We start from the raw sequence: 24,292 nt of genomic DNA, 5'->3' as shown, positions 1-24,292 counted from the left end.
GTTTTTGAAGATTTTTAGATGTGGATATGTTTTGATTATCATTTATTACTTTTGTAAGTATAGGTATAGATATTAAGAAGTTTATCAACCAAAGGAAGGGTAGAGGAATATTCTGTAGTTGTTTTTTTTTGAAATTTTAAAATTAATAGTTATGATTTTTTTAAAATTAATAGTTATGATTTGAGTAAAGTGTAAGAGACTCTTCTTTGCAATCGGGGATTTGCAACGAGAAGTTTGACTCAGTGCTACTTCACTAGGCGAGGGGATGGCCGGGGAGACATCGGCAGCGCCTTTCGGTGGGTGGAGGCATCGCGCGTCCCAGTTCTACTTCCTCATCATCCTCTTCTCTTTTCCCCTCTTCAGGTAACTCCCTCCCTTTTCCATCTCTGTAAGCTTTCGTGGTTGAGAACGAGTTTTCTCGCTTGCTTTAGAGCTCTGATCGTCTGCTTGTATCATAGTCGCATTGCACATGATATCAAGTATTTGCCCAGTGTCAGATCTTGTTTTGTTATTTCTGATCAGAAACGAATTATCAAGCGACAGACACTTTGTGAGTGTGATTATCTCAGTTAGGGAAGGTACAAGCATACACAGAACACTAGGGGTGGTTTATGAATTAAAAGATTCTCAAAATAAATCAGACAACGGGCTTAACTTAAAGAGAGATCAAGAGGAAGCATACGGTCACGATGGCGAGCTAGCATCCCTCCATCATCCCCCCCTTTTGGGCTGAAATTTTCTAATGGAAAAGCTGAGTGACAGTTATCTAATTGGCTTCTCAGAGAAACGGGTTTTCCATACAACACAGATGTGATGGAGGGCTGGGATCTGATCACGGCTGGAATAGCCAGGGCATGTACGGATTTTCTGTTGCTGTCCAGGGTGTCCAGACCTATGTGTCCCAGACTTCCAAGATTTCCATCACTTCATATACTAGGATTCTAATTCTTTCGTTGCTAGAATCTACCCTTGTGAATCTTGTGAGCTTGATCTAATGTCAAGGGGAGATTGTTGTTCCTTCTTAGAACTTAAATAATCTCATTGTGATATAGGTTTATAAGTTCATATTTATACTAAATGGCTCGAGTCTAAATATGCTTGTTTTTGTGTGCATCCCTAAGCCTCAAGTCTTTGTCCTTTTACCTATCAGGACTAAAAAATGGTAATAATGATTTACACATTCATAGATTTAAAGTAGTATGAGTCATGACATGACACATGCATCCATGTTAGGGATGATGCATGTGACATTTGTCTAATGAGCAAACTGATGTACGTATAAGGCTCATATGGTCAAGCCCTAACATCTGTAACATGCGGAAGCTTGGTGGAAGAATCGGTAACTTCAATGCTCAGAATTCAGCAATCGTTTGTCGGAAATGCAGCTAAATGGCTCGAGTCTAAATATGCTTGTTTTTGTGTGCATCCCTAAGCCTCAAGTCTTTGTCCTTTTACCTATCAGGACTAAAAAATGGTAATAATGATTTACACATTCATAGATTTAAAGTAGTATGAGTCATGACACATGCATCCATGTTAGGGATGATGCATGTGACATTTATCTTATGAGCAAACTGATGTACGTATAAGGCTCATATGGTCAAGCCCTAACATCTGTAACATGCGGAAGCTTGGTGGAAGAATCGGTAACTTCAATGCTCAGAATTCAGCAATCGTTTGTCGGAATATGCAGCGGAAAAGAGACAGAAAACAAAGAGAAGAAAACTGCAGAATAGCAGAGAGGAGAGAGACGGTGTTGAACTCTACTATATACATACAATAGCTGGTACAACTGAGTGGGGTGACAAGGCCCGCAATATATATGGGATGGGGCTGCAGTCGGCCCAGTCTAAAGCAGGCCGACAGCCCCAACAAAGCCCACGACTGGGATAAAATCCAGTCGGCCAGCAGATAGACAAGTTGGCCACCTCCTGGCAGCAATCTCCTACAGCCGACCATGGAAATAATAGAGCCCCCCACACGACTACAGTATTGGGAAGAAAATGGACAAAACTGGAGAAAACTGGAGATTCCTCACATGGGCGGGCGCACCCACATCACTGGGCCTCACTCCCTATAGTGTAATATGGTACAGACAAGAGATGACTGCTAACACCCCCCCTTAATTCCTGGATGTGAAACCAATCCCAGTGAGTTGGAGTGTTGACGGAGCATTTGCTAAGGCAGAGGCTTCGTGAAGAGGTTGTCGGAATGCACAGTGGAAAATGAGACAACTGCAGTGAGAAACAAAACACAGAAGTGTAGAGAAGAGAAGTTGTATAAACTCTGCTATATACACGAAGATCTAATACAAAAAAGAGTGTGGGGACAAGGGTGGTATATAGATACAATATCACTTTGTTCGAGAGAAGATCTTGGATGGTGACATCTTGCTAGTTTTTTGTTCGACGGAGGACAATGCGGCGAACCTCTGTTAGCAGTCATCTCCTATTTGTACCATATTACTCAGTGAGGACCTTGAAGATCGCACAGAGTTTGTGATAAAAGTCAATCAGAGGAGCTGTTATAAGTGAACTATGCTTTGATGTCTCGTATCATTCGAGACAAAGAGCCCACTTCCGTTAAGGAAGCTCTTTCCCAGGAGACTTGGAGGAAAGCCATGCCAGTGGAACTGGATGCCATAGAGAAGACTAACACTTGGGAGTTGGTTTCGAGGCCGTCAAAATGGTCAGTCATTGGTGTCAAGTGGGTCTTTAAGACCAAGTATACATCTATGGGTCGGTGGACAAGCACAAGTCCAGACTTGTGGCTAAGGGCTATGCTTAGCGGCCTGGCAGCAACTACGAGGATACCTTTGCACCGACAACAAGGATGACCACGTTTCGGACAATTCTTACCCTTGCCTCTTCTCAGCGGTGGTCCGTATATCAAATGGATGTAAAATTTGTGTTCCTTAATGGTGACTTACAAGAGGAGGTGTATGTTGAGCAACCTCCAAGCGGCGGCGCCCTCCAATCATTTTCTCGAGAAAATGAACTTCAATAAGTATAATGGTAAACTCGACCCCACAACACTCTATTCATGGTTGCATCAGTTTGAAGCTTACTTTACCGTAGTTAGAAAGACAGATACTGACAGAGTGATCTTAGCTAGTTGGTACTTGGAAGGTGAGGCCATTCCTTGGTGGACTCAGTGGGCTCATGCCCACACCAGATTAGGTATGGCAGCTTATGTGTGTGGGACGAGTTTGTCCGCGACCTTAAGTAGCGGTTTCTACCGCCCCACTACCTTGAGCGACTCGAAGACGAGTTCAGGGGAGCGCCTCAAAACGCGCCACCAGTCCTTCAGTTTGCCAATAGAATTTCGACTTTATGTTTGCAATTAGGCTTATCTGATTCGGACAAGAAAGGGCAGTTTTTGTATGGCCTTGACACGCAAATCCAATGGGAGGTGCGTATGTTTAGGCCAGCCATCTTTGAAGACGCACTCTCGCTTGCGCAGAGTGCAGAAATGAAGCATAATGGTGGCAAGCCTAAGACTTCCCAGGCGGCTACTCCCAAGGCTACCGCCTCGGGGGGAAAAGGCCAGAACCAGACGGAGTCTTTTCTAGGATAGAGCACAGGAGCCTCTAGCTTCAAGAACTCGAACAATGTGTCTAAGCTTACTCCAGACCAGAAAGCGGAGGCAGGCAAGACAGGTGGCAAGTTGAGTGCTGAGGAGCTTTCTCAGTACGAGAAGGAGGGTAGATGTTTCTTTTGTCATACAAAAGGACATACTTCTCGGGAGTGTCCTAAGAAGCCTCCAAAGCCTGCCGCTGCGGCCTCCACAACTTCCGTGGTGAGCCCAGCTCCCACAGACCCCAGTGGCTGCCCCTAGTTCTTCAAATCCCGGTGCTTCAGTTGACGCAATTATTAGCCGGGAGCTCGAAGATAAGCAGAAGGGCGCCCATGACCAGGAGTATGAGTGCAACGAATTGCTCAAGTCCTTTGGCTACATAGGTGGCCAGAGAGTCGTCGTCTTGTTTGACAGCGGCAGCACGGAGGATGTGGTCACGGAACAGGCCGCTAGGCGTGCCTATTTCGTCCTGACTTCGGTGGACAAACAAGTTGAGGGTTTTAGCACAGGCATGACAACGAGCATCAAGTATGAAGCTCTCAGTGCTAATTAGTTATTCATGGCATAAACTTTGCGCGTTAATTCCGTTGCGAAAAGTGTGCTGGTTGCCCCTCTTGTAGGAGCAGACATAATTTTGGGCATTTAGTGGTTTCACAAGTTTCTTTCTGATGTCAAGTGGGACAAGCACACGTTCCACATCAATCGGAATGTGTCAAACGCCCCAGTGACCATTAAGTGTGAGAGCTAGGAATTCCGAACTTTCCACTCATAAGTCACTTGCAGGCTAAGCGAGCAGTCAGGAAAGGCGCACATTGTGCGATGCTATACATCGAGACAACCCAGACGGCGGCCAGTGCTTCCGAGAAGTACTCGGCTCTCCATGAAAAGTTTCAGAAGAGCTGAGTACTTCTCCCCAGCTCCCCCGGTCCAGACCGGAGGACCACAAGATTTACCTCCTCCCAAGCTCGGAAACCCCGAGCAAGTTTCCGTATCGCCTTTCCAAGGCAATGGAATCGGAGTTGGACCGCCAACTCCAAGAATTGTTGCAATCTGGCTTCAGTGTCGCCATTTGTAGCACCGATCTTATTTGTCAAGAAGAAAGATGGGTCTTCTCGATTATCATGCACTCAGTAAGTTGACGAGTAGATTATCGATGCCTCGAATAGATTATATTCTCGAGAGGCTGAATGGAGCAAAGGTGTTCTCGAAACTTGATTTAAAGAGTGGGTACCACCAGGTGCGGATTGTGGAGGGAGACATCCCCAAGACAGCCTTCTGTACGGAACGGGTCCACTAGGAATTTGTGGTCATGCCATTTGGCTTGACGAACGCCCCAGCTACTTTCAACCGCATGATAATGCGTGTTTTCCAGGATTTGATTGGAAAGTGTGTGTTTATATTTTTGGATGATATACTGGTATTTTCAGCTACGGTTGAGCAGCATGACATTGATGTGGAGAAAGTTGCTGGAAAGCAACGAGCTCTACGTCAATGAAAAGAAGTCAGAATTTTATCTGTTCCAGGTGCATTACTTGGGATACATAATTAGTGCCGAAGGCATTCGACTTGATCGGCTAAAGTGGCCGAGATTGTCAATTGGGAAATACCTCAGACACCCTATGACATCATATCCTTTGTGGGTATATGCTAGGCATACTCCACCCACATAGACAAGTTTTCTAACCTCTCGGCAGAACTCACCGATCTACTAAAGGGAGTGAAGACAAGAAGGGAACGGATTCGAATAACTCCACTAGCGTTGGAGGCATTCAAGAATCCCAAGGTGGCTTTATCAGAAGCGCCTTGTTTAGCACTTGCCTCGTGGGACGAGCCATTTCAAGTGATCACCAATGCGAGTAATATTGCAATTGGCAGTGTGTTACAACAAAATGGTCATCGAGTAGTTTACATGTCTCGTAAGTTACTGCCCACAGGAAAAAATTACTCAGTCTACGATCGTGAACTCCTAGCAGTTATACAGGCCTTGAAACATTGGAAACATTTTTTATATGGCCGTGACTATGAGGTTCGCACTGACCATCAAGCATTACGCTGGATTCAGACAATGCTAAGTGCACAATGAAGTGATCGACAACACCGCTGGAGTCAGATATTCCAATAATTCGGTGGTATGATGGAGTACCTTCCAGGAAAGGCCAATCCAGTGGCCGATGCTTTGAGCAGGAAGGGACAAGTGACTTCGATTTAGACCACTAGACTCAATCTTGTTGGTACAGGACTAGATGACATGAAGCACACGTATGCGGATTTCGAGGAATTCGGTACATAGTGGGAACAGGCATTGGATGCCACGGGACCATGCCACTTTCTGATACGCGATGGTTGGCTTTTCTACAAAGGCCGACTATGTGCCATGAAGTCGTTTAGGGCAGCTCTTCTCCATGATGCCCATGACGCTATTACTGGTGGTCATAGGGGCATGACTTCGACTTTGGAGAAATTGGAACGGCAATATTATTGGCCAAAGATGAGGCGAGATGTGTTTACATATGTACAACACTGTGATATTTGTCAAAAGGTGAAAGCTCCTCGTGAAAAGAAGATAGGGTTATTACAGCCCTTGCCAATTCTGAAAAGATGCAGGGGAGAAGAAGAGAGCTTGAGCTCTTGCAAGCACACACACACTCACAAAACCCTAAAAGAGAACACACAAGGTGAGAGGCTGAAAATCTTCTTCTTCTTCATATAACATTCAACACACCATATACAAAGATAAGAGTATACACGATATGAAAAGGTACTCAACCAAATACATACTAGGGTTCTCTATAGTGTGAACCCAACTAAATGAGTTGGTGCTATAACTATGCCAGTCTCTAGAATGGTTGTCACACAGCCTGTCATCCCACTGGCCGCATATTACTCAAAATCTCATCAACCATGCTAGTGGTGTAAGTGTGGGGCCTATCCCCCAGGCGGGTCATCAGTGTCCACTGCCTCATTAGATGAGCTCGATATCTCAATACTCCCTCTCGAGCTCAACTCCATCTCATGTACACCAAGCGAAGTCCTGAATCTGCGGAGCTTCTCTATACCCAATGCTTTGGTGAAGATGTCAGCGACTTGATCCTGTGTGCTGACATAAACAAGGTCAACGTCTCCTGCCAAAACCTTCTCTGTGACAAAATGGTAGTGGACCTCTATATGCTTCGTGCGAGCATGAAAAACTGGGTTCCTGGCCAACTGTATACTGCTAATGTTGTCACAGAAAATGACAACTTGTCTATCCACTGATAGACCCAAATCTGCAAGTAGCTTTCTCAACCAAGCTACCTCACATGCTGCCATAGCAGCACCTCTGTACTGGATAGAGCAACCGTAGGCTGCTTCTTGCTGCTCCAAGTCACAGCAGCACTCCTCAAAGAAAACATGAAGCCACTAGTAGATCTTCTATCTGAGATACTACTAGCCCAATCAGCATCTGTGTACCCATGTACACATATCTCTGTCCCAGTTTCATAAAATAGTCCACAATGCAAAGTAGACCTCACATACCTCAGTATGCGTCTCAATGCATTCAAATGCGGCTTTCGAGGAACCTGCATAAACTGACTCACTAACCCAATAGCATAGCTCAAATCTGGCCTGGTGATCGTCATGTAGATCAAGCTTCCTACTATGCGCCTATACATAGTAGGATTCTCCAAAATCTCTCTTGAATCTGCACTCAGCTTGCCATTCTGATCCAATGGCATTGAGATAGGCTTACAGCCTGTCATACCATACTTGGACAACATGTCCAAGCCATACTGTCTCTGTAGTAATCCAATACCATGTGGTGACCTAATCACCTCAATGCCCAAGAAATATCTGAGTCCCTCCACATCCTTCATCTCAAACTTCTGTCTAAGCAAGATCTTTACATCAAAGATCTCTGCATCATGGTCCCCCGTAATGATCAGGTCATCTACATAGATGACAACAAGCACAACCCCTCTATCACTGTGTCTCACATACAGCGAGAAATCTGCATTGGCTACATGAAAGCCAATAGTGACAAGATATTCAGAAATCTTATCAGACCATGCTCTTGGTGCTTGTTTTAAGCCATACAAGGCTTTCTTCAACCTGCAAACATGCTCGGGGTGACTCACATCCTCATAACCAGGTGGCTGCAACATATACACCTCTTCCTGCAAATCCCCATGCAAGAATGCATTCTTTACATCCATCTGATGTAAAGACCATTGCTTTGACGCAGCCATTGCTATCACAACTCTCACTGTTGCCATCTTGGCAACTGGGCTGAAAGTTTCCTCATAATCAATGCCATATGTTTGCACATATCCTTTGGCTACCAATCTAGCCTTGTACTTGCTTATGCTTCCATCACTGTTATGTTTTACTTTGTACACCCACTTGCATCCAATGGCTTTCTTGCCTTCAGGCAATTGCACTAAATCCCAAGTCTCATTTCCATATAGTGCATCCATCTCCTCATCCATAGCTTTCTCCCAACACACATTTCCAAATAGCCTCATCAATGCATGTGGGCTCTACAACCTGCACAACTTTTGCCATGTATGCATAGTGATGTGCCACATAACCATCATAAGTAAACCTCTGCACAGGATTCTTCACTCTCCCAGATCTTCGCAGCTTTGCATTCATGGCTTCCATAGCCTTCTTTACACCAGGTGTTCTCATAGCTGTATTCCAAGATTCTCATCAAGGCTCATCTCTGAGCCACTAGACTCTCCATCAACATGAGAATGCCCTGCAGAAATGTCAGGCATACTAAGGGGCTCAAACCACTTTCTCTTTGCCTTTATGTGATGTACTAATCACATTTGCAAGACTGGTATTATGACGCAGCCTGCCACTCCATGGTCTATCAACTGAACCACTAGATGAGGACTCTCCTGGTCCACTCAAAGACTGTGATTGCTGACTTGCATTCTGTGCAACCACATTTCCACTCACATCAGCCCCAACAGCTTCTTTTTCAGCAGCATACCAACTGCTTATCTCATCAAAAACAATATCCCTACTTACCCTCAACTCACGTGTAGCAGGGTTATAACACCTGTATCCCTTTTGCTCAAGGGAATACCCAATAAACACACATTTTTCAGCTTTTGGATCCAACTTAGTTCTCAGCTCATTTGGCACATGCATATATGCAATGCATCCAAAGACTTTCAGATGAGACAAATCAGGTTTTCTGCCAGTAAACCTCTCCTCTGGAGTTACATCATGTATGGCTGCAGTTGGAGTCCTGTTCATGATGTAAGCTGTTGTAGAAACAGCCTCAGTCCAATAGCTATGCGGCATATTCTTCTCTCCCATCAATGCTCGGGTAATCTCAGCAATGTGCTTGTTTTTCCGCTCAGCAACTCCATTTTGCTGTGGAGTGTAACTGCATGTAAACTGTCTCTAAATACCATTCTTTTGCAAAAATTCAGAGAACTCATTGGAGAAGTACTCTTCCCCTCCGTCTGACGAGGCACTTTACATGTTTCCCTATTTGCTTTTCAACCATAACTCTGAAATTCTGAAAATGAGTGAACACCTCACTCTTCTCCTTCATGAAGTATACCCACACTTTCCTTGTGTGGTCATCAATAAATGTCACATAATATCTGCAGCCTCCCATAGACATGGTCTTCGTAGGACCCCATACATCTGAATGCACAACATCTAGTGCATTTTTGCTCACATTTCTGTCACGTGGAAATACATGGTTTGTTTGCTTTCCAAATTGGCATGCTTCACATATTTTTTTGGATACCTTCAACTTAAAACTTTGGCAGTCCTGTCACAATTTCTTTAGTCTGCATAGACTTCATTCTCTGCACATTCACATGTCCAATTCTTTTATGTCAATTGTCTGTGTCTGCAACAGTTCCTGAACCATTTGCAAACATTGCAGCACTCACTTCAAGCATGTTTACATTCAATGTAAACATTCTGCCCACTCTGTTGCCTTTTGCAACCAACCTGCACTTGTCTTTAAAGTCTTCAACATAACAACCATTAGGGTTAAACCGAACCTGCAAACCCTGCTCAATCATTTGGCCAACTGAAACCAGATTCTTTGTTATATTCGGAACATGAAGTACATCTGCAAGGTACTTCACTTTTCCATCCTGCATAGACAATGGCACATCTCCAACATGGGCAATTGGATGAGCAGTGTCATCCCCTGTTTCCACAAAACCTGGTCTTTCAAGGTTTTTCATCTCCTTGAACCACTCCCCATGACTTGTCATGTGATTCGAAGCACCTGAATCAACGTACCATACATGATCTTTATGTGCTGCTTTAACATTTTCAAACATGGCATTAACGACATGCTGCATAACAAACAACCTTTCATTATCCTCAGTGTTTTTGCTCCAGGATGCATAGTTGTTTTGCTGCAATTTTCCATTTTGCATGTCAGTCTGCTTCTTATAACAATCTGCCTGCACATGTCTAGGCTTACCACAATAAAAGCATCCACGTGTATCATTATACTGCCTTTGCCAATTTCCACGACCTCTTTGACTCCCCCTGCCTTTGAATTGGCCTCTTCCACCTACGTGTTGTTGTTGTGAATTCTGGGACTGTTGTTGTTGTTGTTGCTGCTGCTGGCCATAATTCTGATTACCTGTTCGGCCACGTCTTTGGCCGCGTCCACGGCCTCCTCTACCTCGTCCTCTTTCTGAACTTGTTTAGAAGGCCTGTTGCTCTGAACTGTTTTTGTTTTGTAAAGACTGTTGGTCTTCACCCAAGCTCTTCTCTTCTATAATCAACATAGACACCAAATCTATGAAATTGGGAATGTTTTCCCGAGTCTGAATAGACGTCTTGAACGCCTTGTATTGTGGCTCGAGACCACGTAGATAGACTTCTACCTTATCATTGTCATCTACTGAAACACCAATAGATGCAAGGGATTCCACAATATCCTTGATCTTCAATGTATAGTCATTCACAGACATACACTTTTTCTCCACAGTATGAAGTTCATTCTTCAACTGTATCTTTCGTGCCTTGGTATTCGTTTCATAGAGTTTTACCAAGGTGTCCCACGCCTCCTTGGGGGACTTGGCATCCTGTATGTGCCCAATCATGGTGTCCTGTATACTGATAGAGAGCCAATACATAACTTTTCTGGCTCCTTGGTTCCAATTCTTGAACTCTTTCACATTTGCAGCAGTCGGATTGATCTTCGGTATCTCCAGTGCCTCTTCATGCTCACCTTCTATGTATCCCAGTAACCCTTTCCCATCAAGAAATTTGTCAACCTGGAAGTTGTTTTTGTCAAGCTTCTCAGCAACAATCTAGTTTATGCCATCATTTGACATCTTGCCAGACACAAATTTACCAGAAACGACACTCTGGTTTGTCCTGCACAAAGTGCTATATTTTCTGCAGCGGTACTGTACTACACTCAAATGTCACAACCAGTGACGGTGTGACCTCAATGTGCATACATACACCCAATGGCAACTGTTTGACCTCCTTGCAGTAGATGAAGCTCTTACCCTCCTACCGTTTCTTGTGCTTCTCTTGCTTGCAGCTCAACCCTTAGCATGAACCAGGCTCTGATACCATGAAAAGATGCAGGGCAGAAGAGAGCTTGAGCTCTTGCAAGCACACACACACTCACAAAACCCTAATAGAGAACACACAAGGTGAGAGGCTGAAAATCTTATTCTTCACACAACATTCAACACACCATATACAAAGATAAGAGTACACACGATATGAAAAGGTACTCAACCAAATACATACTAGGGTTCTCTATAGTGTGAACCCAACTAAATGAGCTGGCGCTATAACTATGCCAGTCTCTAGAATGGCTGTCACACAGCCTGTCATCCCACTGGCCGTATATCACCCATGATCTCACCAACCATGCAGTGTGGGGCCTATCTCCCAGGCGGGTCATTAGTGTCCGCTTCACTAGATGAGCTCGATATCTCAACAAATTCTTGAGGGTCCTTTCAAAGATATTTCAATGGACTTTGTCACGAATTTACCTCCTAGTACGAGTAAGCGGTGGCATTCCTAGGACCATAGTGTCAGACCGAGATGCCAAGTTTACCGGTCATTTTTGGAGGTCATTGTTTGAAAATTTTGGTACTAAATTGAATTTTTCCAGTGCATACTACACAAGAGCAGAAGAGATGGGACTCTAGAGATGCACAGGCCATGTCATTGATAGCCCTTTCAGTGAAAAGGACTATTATTCCGCACATTCGTTCTTGCAAGACATCGAAGCTTGCATGGGACACATTGGAAGCAATGTATCAGATACGCAACGAGGCAAGAGTTGCCTACTTGAAGAGGCAATTGGATCTTCTTTCTATGGATGAGGGTGACTCCATGGCAGATCATCTCACCAAAGTGAAAGATTTGCAGGAACAATTGCTCAACATTGATGAGGTTATCTCAGACAGACAGATGGTCACCAATACTCTTCATTCTTTACCACTTTCTTACTTGGGCTTTCACACCTCTCTCAACCTCTCAATGAGAGGAGGTGGTGATCCCGTCACTTTTGAAGAGCTAGTGGGTTTACTCTTGCAGGAAGAGCAAACAACAGCCGACCAGTACCTGCAAAATTACATGGGTAACATTTAAAGCTTTACATGTTTTGAAATTTGGGCGTTTTTTCTGTGAAAGCTTTTCTGGCAGATACAGGGAGGTTTTCTTGCAAAGAAACCTCTATAGGCTTTTGCAAGGCTTTGGGTGCAAAAATTTTGGGCATTTTTTGGGCATTTTGGCACTGTGTGAGCCACTTTTGTTGCTCTACTCAGTCAGTGGTGCATTGTCTTGCACATTTAGAGGATTGAGAGTGCAAGCATATTTGGGTCAGTTGTACTCAGTGGAGTACAGTTGCTTTCAGGGTTGTTGCTTTTGGGTTTTTGATACACAGGTACAACATTGTGCACTGGCATAATGGCAAATCAACAGCAGAGTGATGTGTTCACGTACTTGTCTAAGGAAGACAAGCTGGATGGCATGAATTACTCCTTGTGGAGTTTCATGCTGAGAAATGTGCTCGTGGCAAAAGGTCTTTGGGATTTTGTTAGTGGTGATGAACCACGTCTAGGTCCATTGGCTCCAAAGACTCCTCCTCAAGGGGGTGCTCGTGGAAGAGGACAACAGGCACAGGCACCGGTTCAGCCACAGCCTGTTCAAAGAACAAATGCCCAGAAGACATGGGATGCCAAAGATGCACAAGCCTTATCACTTATTGCATTGTCAGTACAGAGGTCTATTATACCTCATATTCGTTCAGCTGGCTCTTCACGGAATGCATGGGTGACTTTGGAGCAGATGTATGCTGCTCGTAATGAGGCACGGATCTCATTTTTGAAAAGACAGCTGGAAAATCAGAAGATGCATGAAGGAGATGATATGTCTAGCCACTTGAACAAGCTGCAGGATTTGAGAGAGCAACTCATCAATGTGGATGAGATTATTCCTAAGACACAGCTTGTATCCACCATCTTAAACTCTTTGCCAAGATCCTACTTGGCTTTTCATACCTCTTTGAACCTCAGCATGAGGAATGCTATTGAGCCCCTAAAGTATCAGGAACTTGTTGCTCTCGTGTTACAGGAAGAGCAAATCAGGAAGAACATGAACATGAACACAAGTGCTGAACAAGCATTTGTGACAGGTCAAAAAGGGAAAGGCAAGTTTCAGCCAAAGAGTTCAAATCAGAATTCAGGTGATGGTGGTTCATCTCAGGATACCAAGAAAGGTGATGGACAGCCCAAGAAGAAGGGCAAATGCCATTATTGTAAGCCAGGTCACTACATCACAGAGTGTAGGAAGAGGATTGCCAAAGAGAAGGAGAAGGAGTCTGGGTTGTCTATAAAAGATACCTCTAAAGCTCCTCCGGAGACTGCTTCCTTTGTTGAAGACATGGATTACTGTTTCTACATATGCAGTTATGATGCCTCTTGGTCTTCACAGGCACTCAATGTGACTGAGCATGCATGTACTTGGTATTTTGATAGTGGTGCTTCAAAGCATATCACATCTCGCAGGGATTTGTTTTGTAATGTATGCCCTGCCCCTGTTGGCAAGACCGTTCAGTGTGCCAATAATGCTTCATATCCAGTTCGTGGCATTGGGGAGATTCAGCTCACAGCCATTGATGGCTCTATTCTTCGCCTTACAGATGCCTTATATGTACCAGGGAGATAAAGAAGAATCTGTTGTCCATTTCTTCTTTAGCACAGTGTGGTATGCAAGTCAACTTTGATGATGACAAATGCATGGTTAGAGACAAAGCTAATGCTTTGACCTTGATGCTTACTGGTACATTATGTCATGGACTCTATCAGTTGGATGCATTTCAGCCAGTGGATCAGTCTGCTTATCATGCATTCACTCTTACTCCAGCTATGGTTGATGCGGAGTTATGGCATGCTCGCATGGGGCATGTAAATTTTGGTAGTCTTATGCTTATGCAGCGACATAACATGTTGACAGACCTACCTCTTATGGAGAAGCCTCCAGATCACATATGTGAAGGATGTATTTTGGGAAAAATGCATCGGTTTTCCTTTCCACGTGATCAGGCTCTACGAGCAACTGCAAAGTTGCAGCTTATACACAGTGATCTTTGTGGTCCCATGCAGACGAAGTCATTAGGAGGTTGCTTCTATTTTGCTACATTTATTGATGACTTCTCTCGTATATGCTGGGTCTATCCGTTGACACGGAAATCATAGGTATATGATGCATTTTTGGCGTTTGTAGCACTTGCTGAAACAGAGTCAGGATGCAAGGTTAAGACCCTTCGTTCTGACCGAGGGGGGGAATATGTGTCACACATGTTGAATTCCTTTCTTAGAGTAGAGGTATCAAGCATTAGTATACTACTCCTTATACTCCACAGTAAAATGGGGTTGCAGAAAGGAAGAATCGGTCACTCATGGAGATGGCCAGATGTATGTTAAAGGCAAAGAAGCTACCACATGTCTTTTGGGTGGAAGCTGTTATGTGTGCTTGTCATATTTTGAATCGATGTCCCACAAAGGCATTGGTTTCCATTACTCCTTTTGAGGCTTGGCATGGCCGCAAGCCTTCGGTATCACACTTTCGTACTTTTGGGTGTCTTGGATATGCACACATACCCAAAGAGTTGAGGAGGAAGTTGGATGATAAAGCCACAAAATGTATTTTTGTTGGGTATAGCCGTGAGAGCAAGGGCTACCGGTTATATGACCCACTGTCCAAGAAGATATTCACTAGTCGGGATGTGATTTTTGGTGAAAAATCAGAATTATCCATGGCTAGTTATGATGCAAATCAGGCTGAAAATGATGTGTTTGAAGGCCTACTACCTATGGAGTTTCATTCCATAGTTGGTGATCCAACCCATGAGGGTGCAGGGCAGCCAGCTAATCATGAAGGTGGTGCAGAAATTCAGCAGGAGATTGAGCCAGAAGTTGAGCCAAATATGGGGCAACAGGCTCCACAGGTCAGACATATACCTAGATGGTATTTGAGGACATTACAGGACAGCCATCTAGAGGCTCCTCTTGCTGGCTGTACTCGTAGGGAGACACGGACCAGTGAGCATGTCTCTCGTGTATAGAGCTGCCATAGATCCTGTCTCAATACTCTGTTCCTCTCACTATGAGAGAGACGGATATGTGGTGCATCCCTGTCATACTGGAATGGTGGTAGATGATCCATGTCTAGGCCATGCTGTGAGAACCAATGTGTGACCTGTGCATACCATGATCCTCTGTCTCCTGCCTCAGCTAGCTGTCTAGATGCCTCAAAAGCTCTGTATGACAATCTGTCCTGTGGCATCTCTCTGAATCTGTCTAGCAGGCATATAGTCTGAAATATGGCCTCTACCATCATAGGAGGTGCAGCAAACTCTGCTCGGATAATGTCATGAGGTACTGACGGTTTGCTGCGTATCATGCGTGCCATCATGAGGGCCTGTGGTCTCTCTATCTGTGTCCACCAATGGGTAGCAAGGCTTGGCGCCCATACCGCTGCTCCATACATCAATGCCGGTGTGACTAATGTGTCAAATAGCCACTCCTTCGTCCGGGGCTCGTGAAAATGCGCCTGGTGGCACTGTGTCTCTAGCATAGCCAATGCTGCATATCCCCGTGTCAATCTAGCTCTGGCTGCTAAACCCATGGTGAAGCGTGGCTGCAGCAGAGAAGGTAACCCCTAGGTACACGTATGATGTCACCACCTCCACCTGGCGTCCATCGAGAGTGAATGTCAGCTGACTCCTGCCCTGTCTCGATGTATGAAAGACCATAACCTTGGTTTTCCCAAGGCTCACAGTAAGACCCCTCTGTGTGCAGAAATCATCGAGTGCATGTAGATGCTGCTGTAGACCACCTGGAGACTCAGACACTAATACAATATCATCAGCATAAAGCATAATATGTACTGAGGTACCTGCTAAATCAACTCCATCTCCGCCTCCCCGTGTAATGAAGTCAGCCACCTCATCAATGTATAACCCAAATAGTGTGGGGGAAAGTGGGCATCCTTGCTTCACTTCAATGGTGCTAGCAATAGTCTCGGACATACCTCCTGGACATCTGACTCGCCCAAAAACCTGCTCATATAATGCATAGATGCCCCATGTCATATCTACGGGTATGCCAAGAGACTGCAGGTGCTGAAAGAGCCTCTCTCGTGGTACTGTGTCAAATGCCTTGCGGAAATCCTTGAAGCAGCAATAGAGCTTTCTCTTCCTCACTTTGGCCTGATCAATCATACATCTTAAAGTGAATACATGGTCAGTGGTAGAGAAAGCTCTCCTGAAGCATGCCTGCCTTGATGAGCGTAAACTTGCTCGCTCAGCATATAAGCTAAGCTCTTGCTCCAACACTGCACCATAGAGTTTGGCCAACACGTGGCCAACCATAACCGTCCTGTAGTTGCTCGGATTGAGCATATCCCTTGTTTTGTAAATCAACACAATGGTGTGCATCGTCCTCTCCGTAGGCAAACCCTTTGCTAGTGCCCTGTTAAACAGGTGTGCAAGAAAAGGAGCCAAAGAATCTACTGCATATATGAGATGCTCACCCTACAGGCCCATATGGTCGGCGGCCCGTCCATGCTGTAGGCGGTGGATAGCTTCCTTTACTATCGAGTGGGTAAAGAAGCTAGCTGTGGTAGGTCGAGGCTCCTGTGGCTGAGGTACAGGTGGCTGCTATGGGGCGTGGTATAGGCCCTCTGCATATGTGTGCCATGTCTGTGGGTCTGCAATAGGTGTTGGTGTAGAGAGAGAGAGAGAGAGGGAAGGAGAGCTTGAGAGAGAGAGAGAGAGGGAAAGGCTAGAGCCTAGTTCCTAGAGGGCGGGACTCCGGAGAGGGAGAGAGGTAGGGGGAGACAGAGCTTGAGCCTTGAGAGTTGAGACTCGTCACTCAAGAGAGAGAGAGCTTGGGCCTTGAGCTTGACTCTTGAGGCTTTAGCCTTGAGAAATGAAATGAAATGTTATATTAACGTCTTCAAAAGGCCATAATGACCTATGAGACCAAAAAGTTACATCATGGTGGATCTGATACAATGTCTGAGAAAGAAATGAAATGAAATGAAATGATATATTAACGTCTTCAGAAGGCCAAAATGACCTATGAGACCAAAAAGGTTACAACAATTGGTGTATCTGATACAATGTCTGTGTAAGCAAAGCTAAAAACAACTAAACAACTAACTGAAACTGAAACAACTATGAGGAAAAGTACGGTACTAGGAGCTCCTAATGGATAACATCTGGGAGGAAAACTCTAGCAACAAAGGTAAGCATCATACACATCACTATCCAAAGATGTCTCTCACCGGTCGATGGCGGATATCCTCAATGTCCTCCATGGTGAGTACTCTGACTGGACATCTCCCATGCCGTGCTAGTATGGTCCTGATCCTCTGTTGTAGTCTCCGCCGGTGTCGAGATGGGCCTCTCATCTTGGGGCGCCTGGACCGCCCCACCTCTATAGAGAGAGAGAGAGAGAGAGCGCTTGAGGCTTGAGGCTTGAGCCTTGAGAAATGAAATGAAATGATATATTAACGTCTCTAAGAGGCCATAGTGGCCTATGAGACCAAAACTGAGAGAGAGAGAGAGAGAGAGAGAGAGAGAGAGAGAGCTTGAGGCTTGAGCCTTGAGAGAGAGAGAGAGAGAGAGAGAATGAGAGAGAGAGAGCTTGACAGAGACTCTAGAGCATGAGAGAGAGAGAGAGCTTGAGAGATCTTATACAAGCACCAAGGTGAAGCCACCGTGAAGGGAGCCTAAGCCATGCCCCAAACAACTACAACAAGCAGGCCAAAAAAATGATAAAAAACGAGCCAAAAAGGGTCAAAAAATGGTGCAATTGTTTTTCCAAGTTCGTTTTGTTGCTGTACCGTACCGTACAGTACGAAACGTATGTTTCGTTTCACACGTCAGTAGTGAAACACCAATGGGGGAAAAAAACGTTTCGGTGTCATTTTGTTTCGGTTCGTCCCGTACTTTACGTGCGGTTGTTGCGGTACGCGTCTTGAAGACAACTATGGAGCTAGTCCTAACTTTAATAAGTGTGAATTGCTAAGGTTATAAAACCTTTACAATAATAAACAAGGGTTAAATGAATACTTACCACTTGTTCACATGCCAAAAACCATGTCAGAATAATAGGCATTCACATGGCTCACGGGTGGGCGTCCTCTGCCCGTGAATGGACACGTCATAGCAGGCATTCACAAGAAAACAAGCCACGTGAAAAAGAGTTTCAAACAGGTAGAGATGCATGCATATGCATTATGCAATGGAAATATCTCCCATTCTGGGAACTTGTAAATAGCAAGTCTTCGCGAGCATGGAACTGGCTCAGTTTGAAGCCTAAACTAGGGTCCTTGACAATGGGTTCCACATCGTGGCCACACTACGGGTAACATGAGGCTTGGCCTCCCGTAGGTGACGCGATTCTTGGCCTCAATACGGGCGACACAAAGCTCCTTGGCCTCCCGTACCTTGGCACGAAAATAGAGGAAGACCACTTGGGCGACCAAATGGTGACATCTACCAATATGTCCAAGCATGCCAAATTTGCCAAAAAGCGAAGGTTCCACATTCAAAGCAGGCCAGGTTGCTGCAGCCTTTGTGTGTTCTCAAGGGACCTTCTCAAGATATAGGCATGGGCTTCGTAAGCTCTCTTCCACTAGCTATGGAAACTAGGAATACACAAGGGAATGTCACATGCACCCATACACTTAGGTGCCATGTGACACATTGGCTCATCATTAGTGCTACATTTGTACAGTACTAATACCTGTTTAGGATTATTTGTCATATGCCGTGACCTCATTGTGAACCCTAGCCCAAGGACATGTCAAGCACGAGCTACATAGGTCTTTCCAAGCCTTAGGTGTCATAGTCTGTCACTTAACCCACTTGCAGAACAATGAGTTCATATAGGTCATCTTAGCGTAGGCATTCCATAGGAAGCATGTAGAAGCCTTTGTTAGCAAGGGGAATCAAGGCTCTAGGCCAGCCATAGGAGCCTTCTTGTGGGCCACCAAAAAGGGCCACCAAATGGCATAAGACTCACTTGGCAGCTCTACAAGAGCATTAGAACCGTGTCTGTTATGTGCACAGTTGTGGACATGACTAAACCTCACATCTAACTCCATCTAATCCTGATTCAGGTAGCACTTTAGGAGTAATTTTAGGGCACTAGCAGGCTTAGACAAGCACAAAAGAGGCCCACATGGTCAGAGGAGCTGTTGGCCCGGGTGGACAGAACCAATCATATGGAGTCGGCAGCATTTAATGCTTATTCAGTTGTGCTCTGCTGATTGACAGCAGTCGGCCAGTTTATAGGGCATTATCGGAGCCTATATAAGGCTAGGCCAGCATAAAACATAGGTATCTGATCCCCCATATGGAGCAGGTCGTAGTCAGTCAACAGTCAGTCCTACAGCAAGAATTCAGTCCTTTTGGAAAGGCCGTAGGCCACATCAGTAGTTCAGATAAAATACATCTTTTTGTATCATAGTAATATAGTGAAAATACAGTTCATCTTATCTCTCTCCTCTTTGATATTTATTCATTGTGTTAAGCATCAGTAGTGTTCCTAATCAGTAGGCTTAGGGCTGGATCAAGTACAGTAAGACTTCCATGCATGTAACACTGTCAACCAACAGCAAGGGCAGCCCACTCACACGTGTGGAATCAACAGCATTTAATGATTATTTTCTGCAGTCATGAGCATATTCAGCAGGCCGACAGCAATAAGGAAAACCAACCAGCAGCATAGGAGCATATATAAGCAGCCCCTCAGTCCATTGCATAAATCATCTCATTCTTTCATAGTTTCTGCAGTAAACAAGTGCAGAAGTATGTGTGCTTGAGTCCTAGGGCTTGTGCATATATAATCTCAACTAAGCACTTTATTGTGCTTCAGTCCAAGGCATCCCGAAGTCTTCTTCAACGTTCAGCCTTCATTCTTGCATCTCCCTCAACAGATCTGGGTGTGCATGATGCTTCCAAAGTGTCTTCAGAGGTGTCTTCAGTCCGTTTGATGGACATTTGGTCTACATTGTCCTTGCGTTTGGCAATCCTCAGTCAACCGTCTTCGGTAAGTTTTCAGCATTGTAAAGAAGTTCTCCAAAGCAGTAAAGCAAATACTTTTACTTGTGGGTGGGGGCCCTTAAGTGGGTAGATTGGGACTCAATCCGGTGTCGACTTTACATTCTCTCTCTACAGCTCTCTCTTTTGTGAATAAAGATTAAAGTGGATTGCTTCATGCTCACTAACATAAAGGTATAAAGAAGGCCTTGTTGTGCATTATACCTCGTACTGGTTGCATGTTAGAGGTTGAGAGTAGATGCTTCATAGAATTGGCTATGACAAGATGGAGACCTCAGCTCCCAATGTAGTGTACATGGATGGCTAGGGTTGCAACAAGCACCTGTGCTAAGGGCACACTTCCACATCGCACTTTATGCCCCCCAACTCCCCCCCCCCCCCCCCCCCCCCCCCTTCCCTCAAAAAAAGAAGAAAAAGAGAGATGGGCTCCCACTTTAGGTCACCCCAGATCCCACTTGTCCAGTCATTACCCAGTGTCCCTTTTAGGTCCTCGACTCACAGGTGCCCATGGGCACAGCCACCATGGCCCCAAATTGACCATTGCTAGTAACCAGAGGACAATGTGGCTTTCACACATGGCATGACACATTAGCCCAAGACTTTGGACAAAGACTTGACACTTGACTTGGTTGTTGGAGACACTCGACCAACCATAGGTCTAATAAGTCTCTAGTAGGCACTAGACACCACAGGACAAATGTGGCTTTCACACATTGCATGACACATTTGCCCAGGACTTTGGACAAAGACTTGACACTTGACTTGGTTGTTGGAGACACTCGACCAACCATAGGTCTAATAAGTGTATGCTCTTGTGTGTGTATGTGTGTGTGTGTGTGGGAGCGTATATTAATACCAAGTTCTACACCCACTATTGGGCACTGATGACGTTAGTGGGGATGTCGTAGTATCTAGTCTATACTATGCATGATGGATTTGATGGTTTATTTTCTTCTAGATGACTACCATGAGGTTATAAATTGCTCTTTCTTATAAGGTGAATTTGGGCATGTTCTTGGATTCATCTAGGTATATCTTTATGCTGTATTAGCAGACATGCAAATTTCACATTGTAAAGTTTTCGTCCAAGTTGCAGCTAGTTGATATTGTGTTAATTCTTTCTATCTTCAGTGGTGCATTTTCCCTATCAACTATCTTTTTATTGTAATAATTCTTTCTATTTATTATGATCCTTAGTGATAGGCTTTATTATGGCTGAGTTTGCCCTGTATATCCGGAGCTCTTGATAGAAACTCAATACATAGACCTTTGTATAAATGTATGCTCATGTGTGTGTGTGTGTGTGCACGCGTGGAGTGTGTGTGTGTGTGGTAGCACATATTAATACCAAGTTCTACACCCACTATTTGGCACTGATGACGTTAGTGGGGATGTCGTAGTATCTAGTCTATACTATGCATGATAGAGTTGATGGTTTATTTTCTTGTGGATGACTACCATGAGGTTATAAATTGCACTTTCTTATAAGGTGAATTTGGGCATGTTCTTGGATTCATCTAGGTATGTCTTTATGCTGTATTAGTGGACATGCAAATTTCACATTGTGAAGTTTTCGTCCAGGTTGCAGCCAATTGATATTGTGTTAATTCTTTCTATCTTTAGTGGTGCATATGTCAACTACCTTTTTTTTTGTAATAATTCTTTCTATTTATTATGATCCTTAGTGCTAGGCTTCATTATGGCCGAGTCTGCCCTGTATCTCCGGAGCTTTGAAAAAAACTCAGTACACAGACCTTTGTATAAATGTATGCTCTTGTGTGTGTGTGTGTGTGGGGGGGGGGGGGGGGGGGGGGGGGGAGCATATATTAATACCAAGTTCTACACCCACTATTGGGCACTGATGACGTTAGTGGGGATGTCGTAGTATCTAGTCTATAGTATGCATGGAGTTGATGGTTTATTTTCTTGTGGATGACTACCATGAGGTTATAAATTTCACTTTCTTATAAGGTGAATTTGGGCATGTTCTTGGATTCATCTAGGTATATGTCTAGTAAGCATGTACAACATTACATCTTGCAAAGAGGGTTACATATGACTTGTACCAGGGGCACGACAGGACTCAACCCTAATGACCTAGATGGCATCTAGCAACAAGTCCGTGGACTAGGGTTCACGACATGTTCTTGGCCCATCAGAAAAGGTATCTAAATGTACTGACTGCACGGGATGTCCACGTGGCACCCTAGTATAGCAGGGCACGTGACAATAGTCTTACCTATTTTGTTATGTAAATGTTGTGAAATCTGAGCTAGGGAGTCCTTGGAATTATGCATTCAAGCAATGCTCCTCTGCACCTTGGCTTTGTAGGCCATCACTGTAGTGTGTCATTACAATAGAGGGAATGAGTGAGGAAAATGCCTGACATAGGTGCTACATTTAACTAACGTTTTTGTGCTCCCTTGCAGCATTCCTTGCCAAAAGGGTTTATGCTCTAGTCCTGTGGAAGTAGTGGCTGCTAGTCTCCTCTCTAATGGTGCTTATGAAGGGGTTGTAAAGGCACTTCTTTATCCAGGATTGGCGTTTTCGAAGATCGAAGCGATTGTTGCTGATAATGAGCCATTTGCTTTCCCTGATTGGAACACTATACTCAAGGACGTGAACATGTCAGTCAAAGGCCGTTCCAAAGAGGAAAGTTATTTGCTTAAAGTGGGCATTGTAATTGGTAGCTATCTGTGTGTAGTAGGGGCGTTTGTGGCCATTCTTGGTACAACGCTAGTGAGTGCATGTGGCATGGTAACAATCCTTTGGTACATCTATACGCTGGGTGGTAAACAAAGTGATGTCTTTGCTTTGCCCATGTTTGGAGTTGCGATGCTCTGTGCTATTGGTGGGGTGCTCAATGTAGAGGGATTGTTCAAAAGAGAAGGAGAGGAAGGGAAACACTCAAATAGCACCACTGCAGGGAAAGCAAAAAAGCAAAACTAGTCTTAAGCTTGTGCTGGCTGTGCAAATGCTTGCATTGCTGTCACTAGTGATGGGAAGTTTGCATTTTCAAGATAGCAAGTGAACTTGTAGTAATGCTATCTGGTTGAAGCAGAATCTGGAGTTAAAACGGGGGCAACATTTGACGAGAACACATGTTCAAAGTATTTTATAGGTCTTTCGGTGAGATTTTCAAAACTTAAGATGATTCTCATGACAGTCTATCTGTTTAGTTTTTTAAACTTAATCTTATGATACTGGGCGCCATGATTATGCTAAAAAAAAAACCATTCAAGTTGCGTTGGTGCCAAAGGCTGGTTGACTAGTTGATCAATGCTAGAATGGAGTATATGTTCTTTTTTGTGTCTGTGCACATAACAAAGCTAATTTGTGAAAGCGGATTAGTTTAGCTACATGCATTCGTAGATGGGTGCTCTACAACCGTTTTGGAAAGGAGAATTTGTGACGTGGTCTGAGCAGGCTCTCATCATTTGAGATGTGAGGATGGATATAGCATCATAGATCTGAGACTATTTGTGTATGCTTCTCTCAAGTTCTTTGAGGGATGGGTCAATAGAAAATAATTATCGGTGTGGCTTTGTCGAAGAATTGTTACATCATGTGCAAAGTACTCGCAGCACAAGTTACTATACACAGAGCTCGATGTTAGGCTAAAACCCTCAAAAGAGGTCAGCCACCACCACCCTACTAAGAGGTCAAGATGCAATGCAACAAGAAGAGGGAGGGAGATGGGGGGAGCGAACCACGAGCCTTTCTTTGAAGCGTGCTTAGATGAGATGCTTTTCCAGCAGCATCTTCGGTGTATTATGTCCTTATCGTTTAGTATTATGCAGAGGTCTTATGTGTGAAGTGCTCAGTTGAAAAGTGGGCTGACTCAAGCATAAACAAGGACTCTATGAAGGGACTGAATTAAAACAAAGTGAAGAGAAGCAAGCTTTAGTAGATTTGTGTGGGGTTATGTTCTTATCGTTTAGTATTATGCAGAGGTCTTATGTGATGTGCCCAGTTGAAAAGTGGGCTGACTCAAGCATAAACAAGGACTCTATGAAAGGACATGAATTAAAACAAAGTGAAGAGAAGCAAGCTTTAGAAGATTTGTGGATTTTTTAAGAACACACTGTAAAGAGCTTGAGAGTAGTGTGTAAGAGTAGAAGAAGACAGTAAGTT

General features: G+C 44.3%; 1 protein-coding gene across 1 annotated transcript; it reads left to right on the top strand.

Moving 5' to 3' along the window:
- The first annotated feature begins 200 nt into the window (after nucleotides 1-200).
- On the top strand, nucleotides 201-23,413 carry LOC147637852 (uncharacterized). Its single transcript, XM_086799694.1, has 2 exons — nucleotides 201-363; nucleotides 22,588-23,413. Exons 1-2 carry the CDS (start codon nucleotides 266-268, stop codon nucleotides 23,105-23,107), a joined length of 618 nt encoding a protein of 205 aa, XP_086655820.1. The 5' UTR covers nucleotides 201-265; the 3' UTR covers nucleotides 23,108-23,413.
- Nucleotides 23,414-24,292: the final 879 nt, after the last annotated feature.

This window comes from Cibotium barometz, chromosome 6 (assembly GCF_041138505.1).
Source record: "Cibotium barometz isolate CiBa-2024 chromosome 6, ASM4113850v1, whole genome shotgun sequence".
Classification (NCBI taxonomy): domain Eukaryota; kingdom Viridiplantae; phylum Streptophyta; class Polypodiopsida; order Cyatheales; family Cibotiaceae; genus Cibotium; species Cibotium barometz.
Note: the sequence above shows the minus strand (reverse complement) of the source record. Positions and strands in the feature narration are given on the sequence as shown.

What these genes read in the sequence shown, in the direction of transcription:
- LOC147637852 (XM_086799694.1), top strand. Translation starts at nt 266, where the DNA reads ATGGCCGGGGAGACATCGGCAGCGCCTTTCGGTGGGTGGAGGCATCGC. An exon ending in TTCTCTTTTCCCCTCTTCAG is followed by an intron (nt 364 to 22,587) that starts GTAACTCCCTCC and finishes GCTCCCTTGCAG; the next exon opens with CATTCCTTGCCAAAAGGGTT.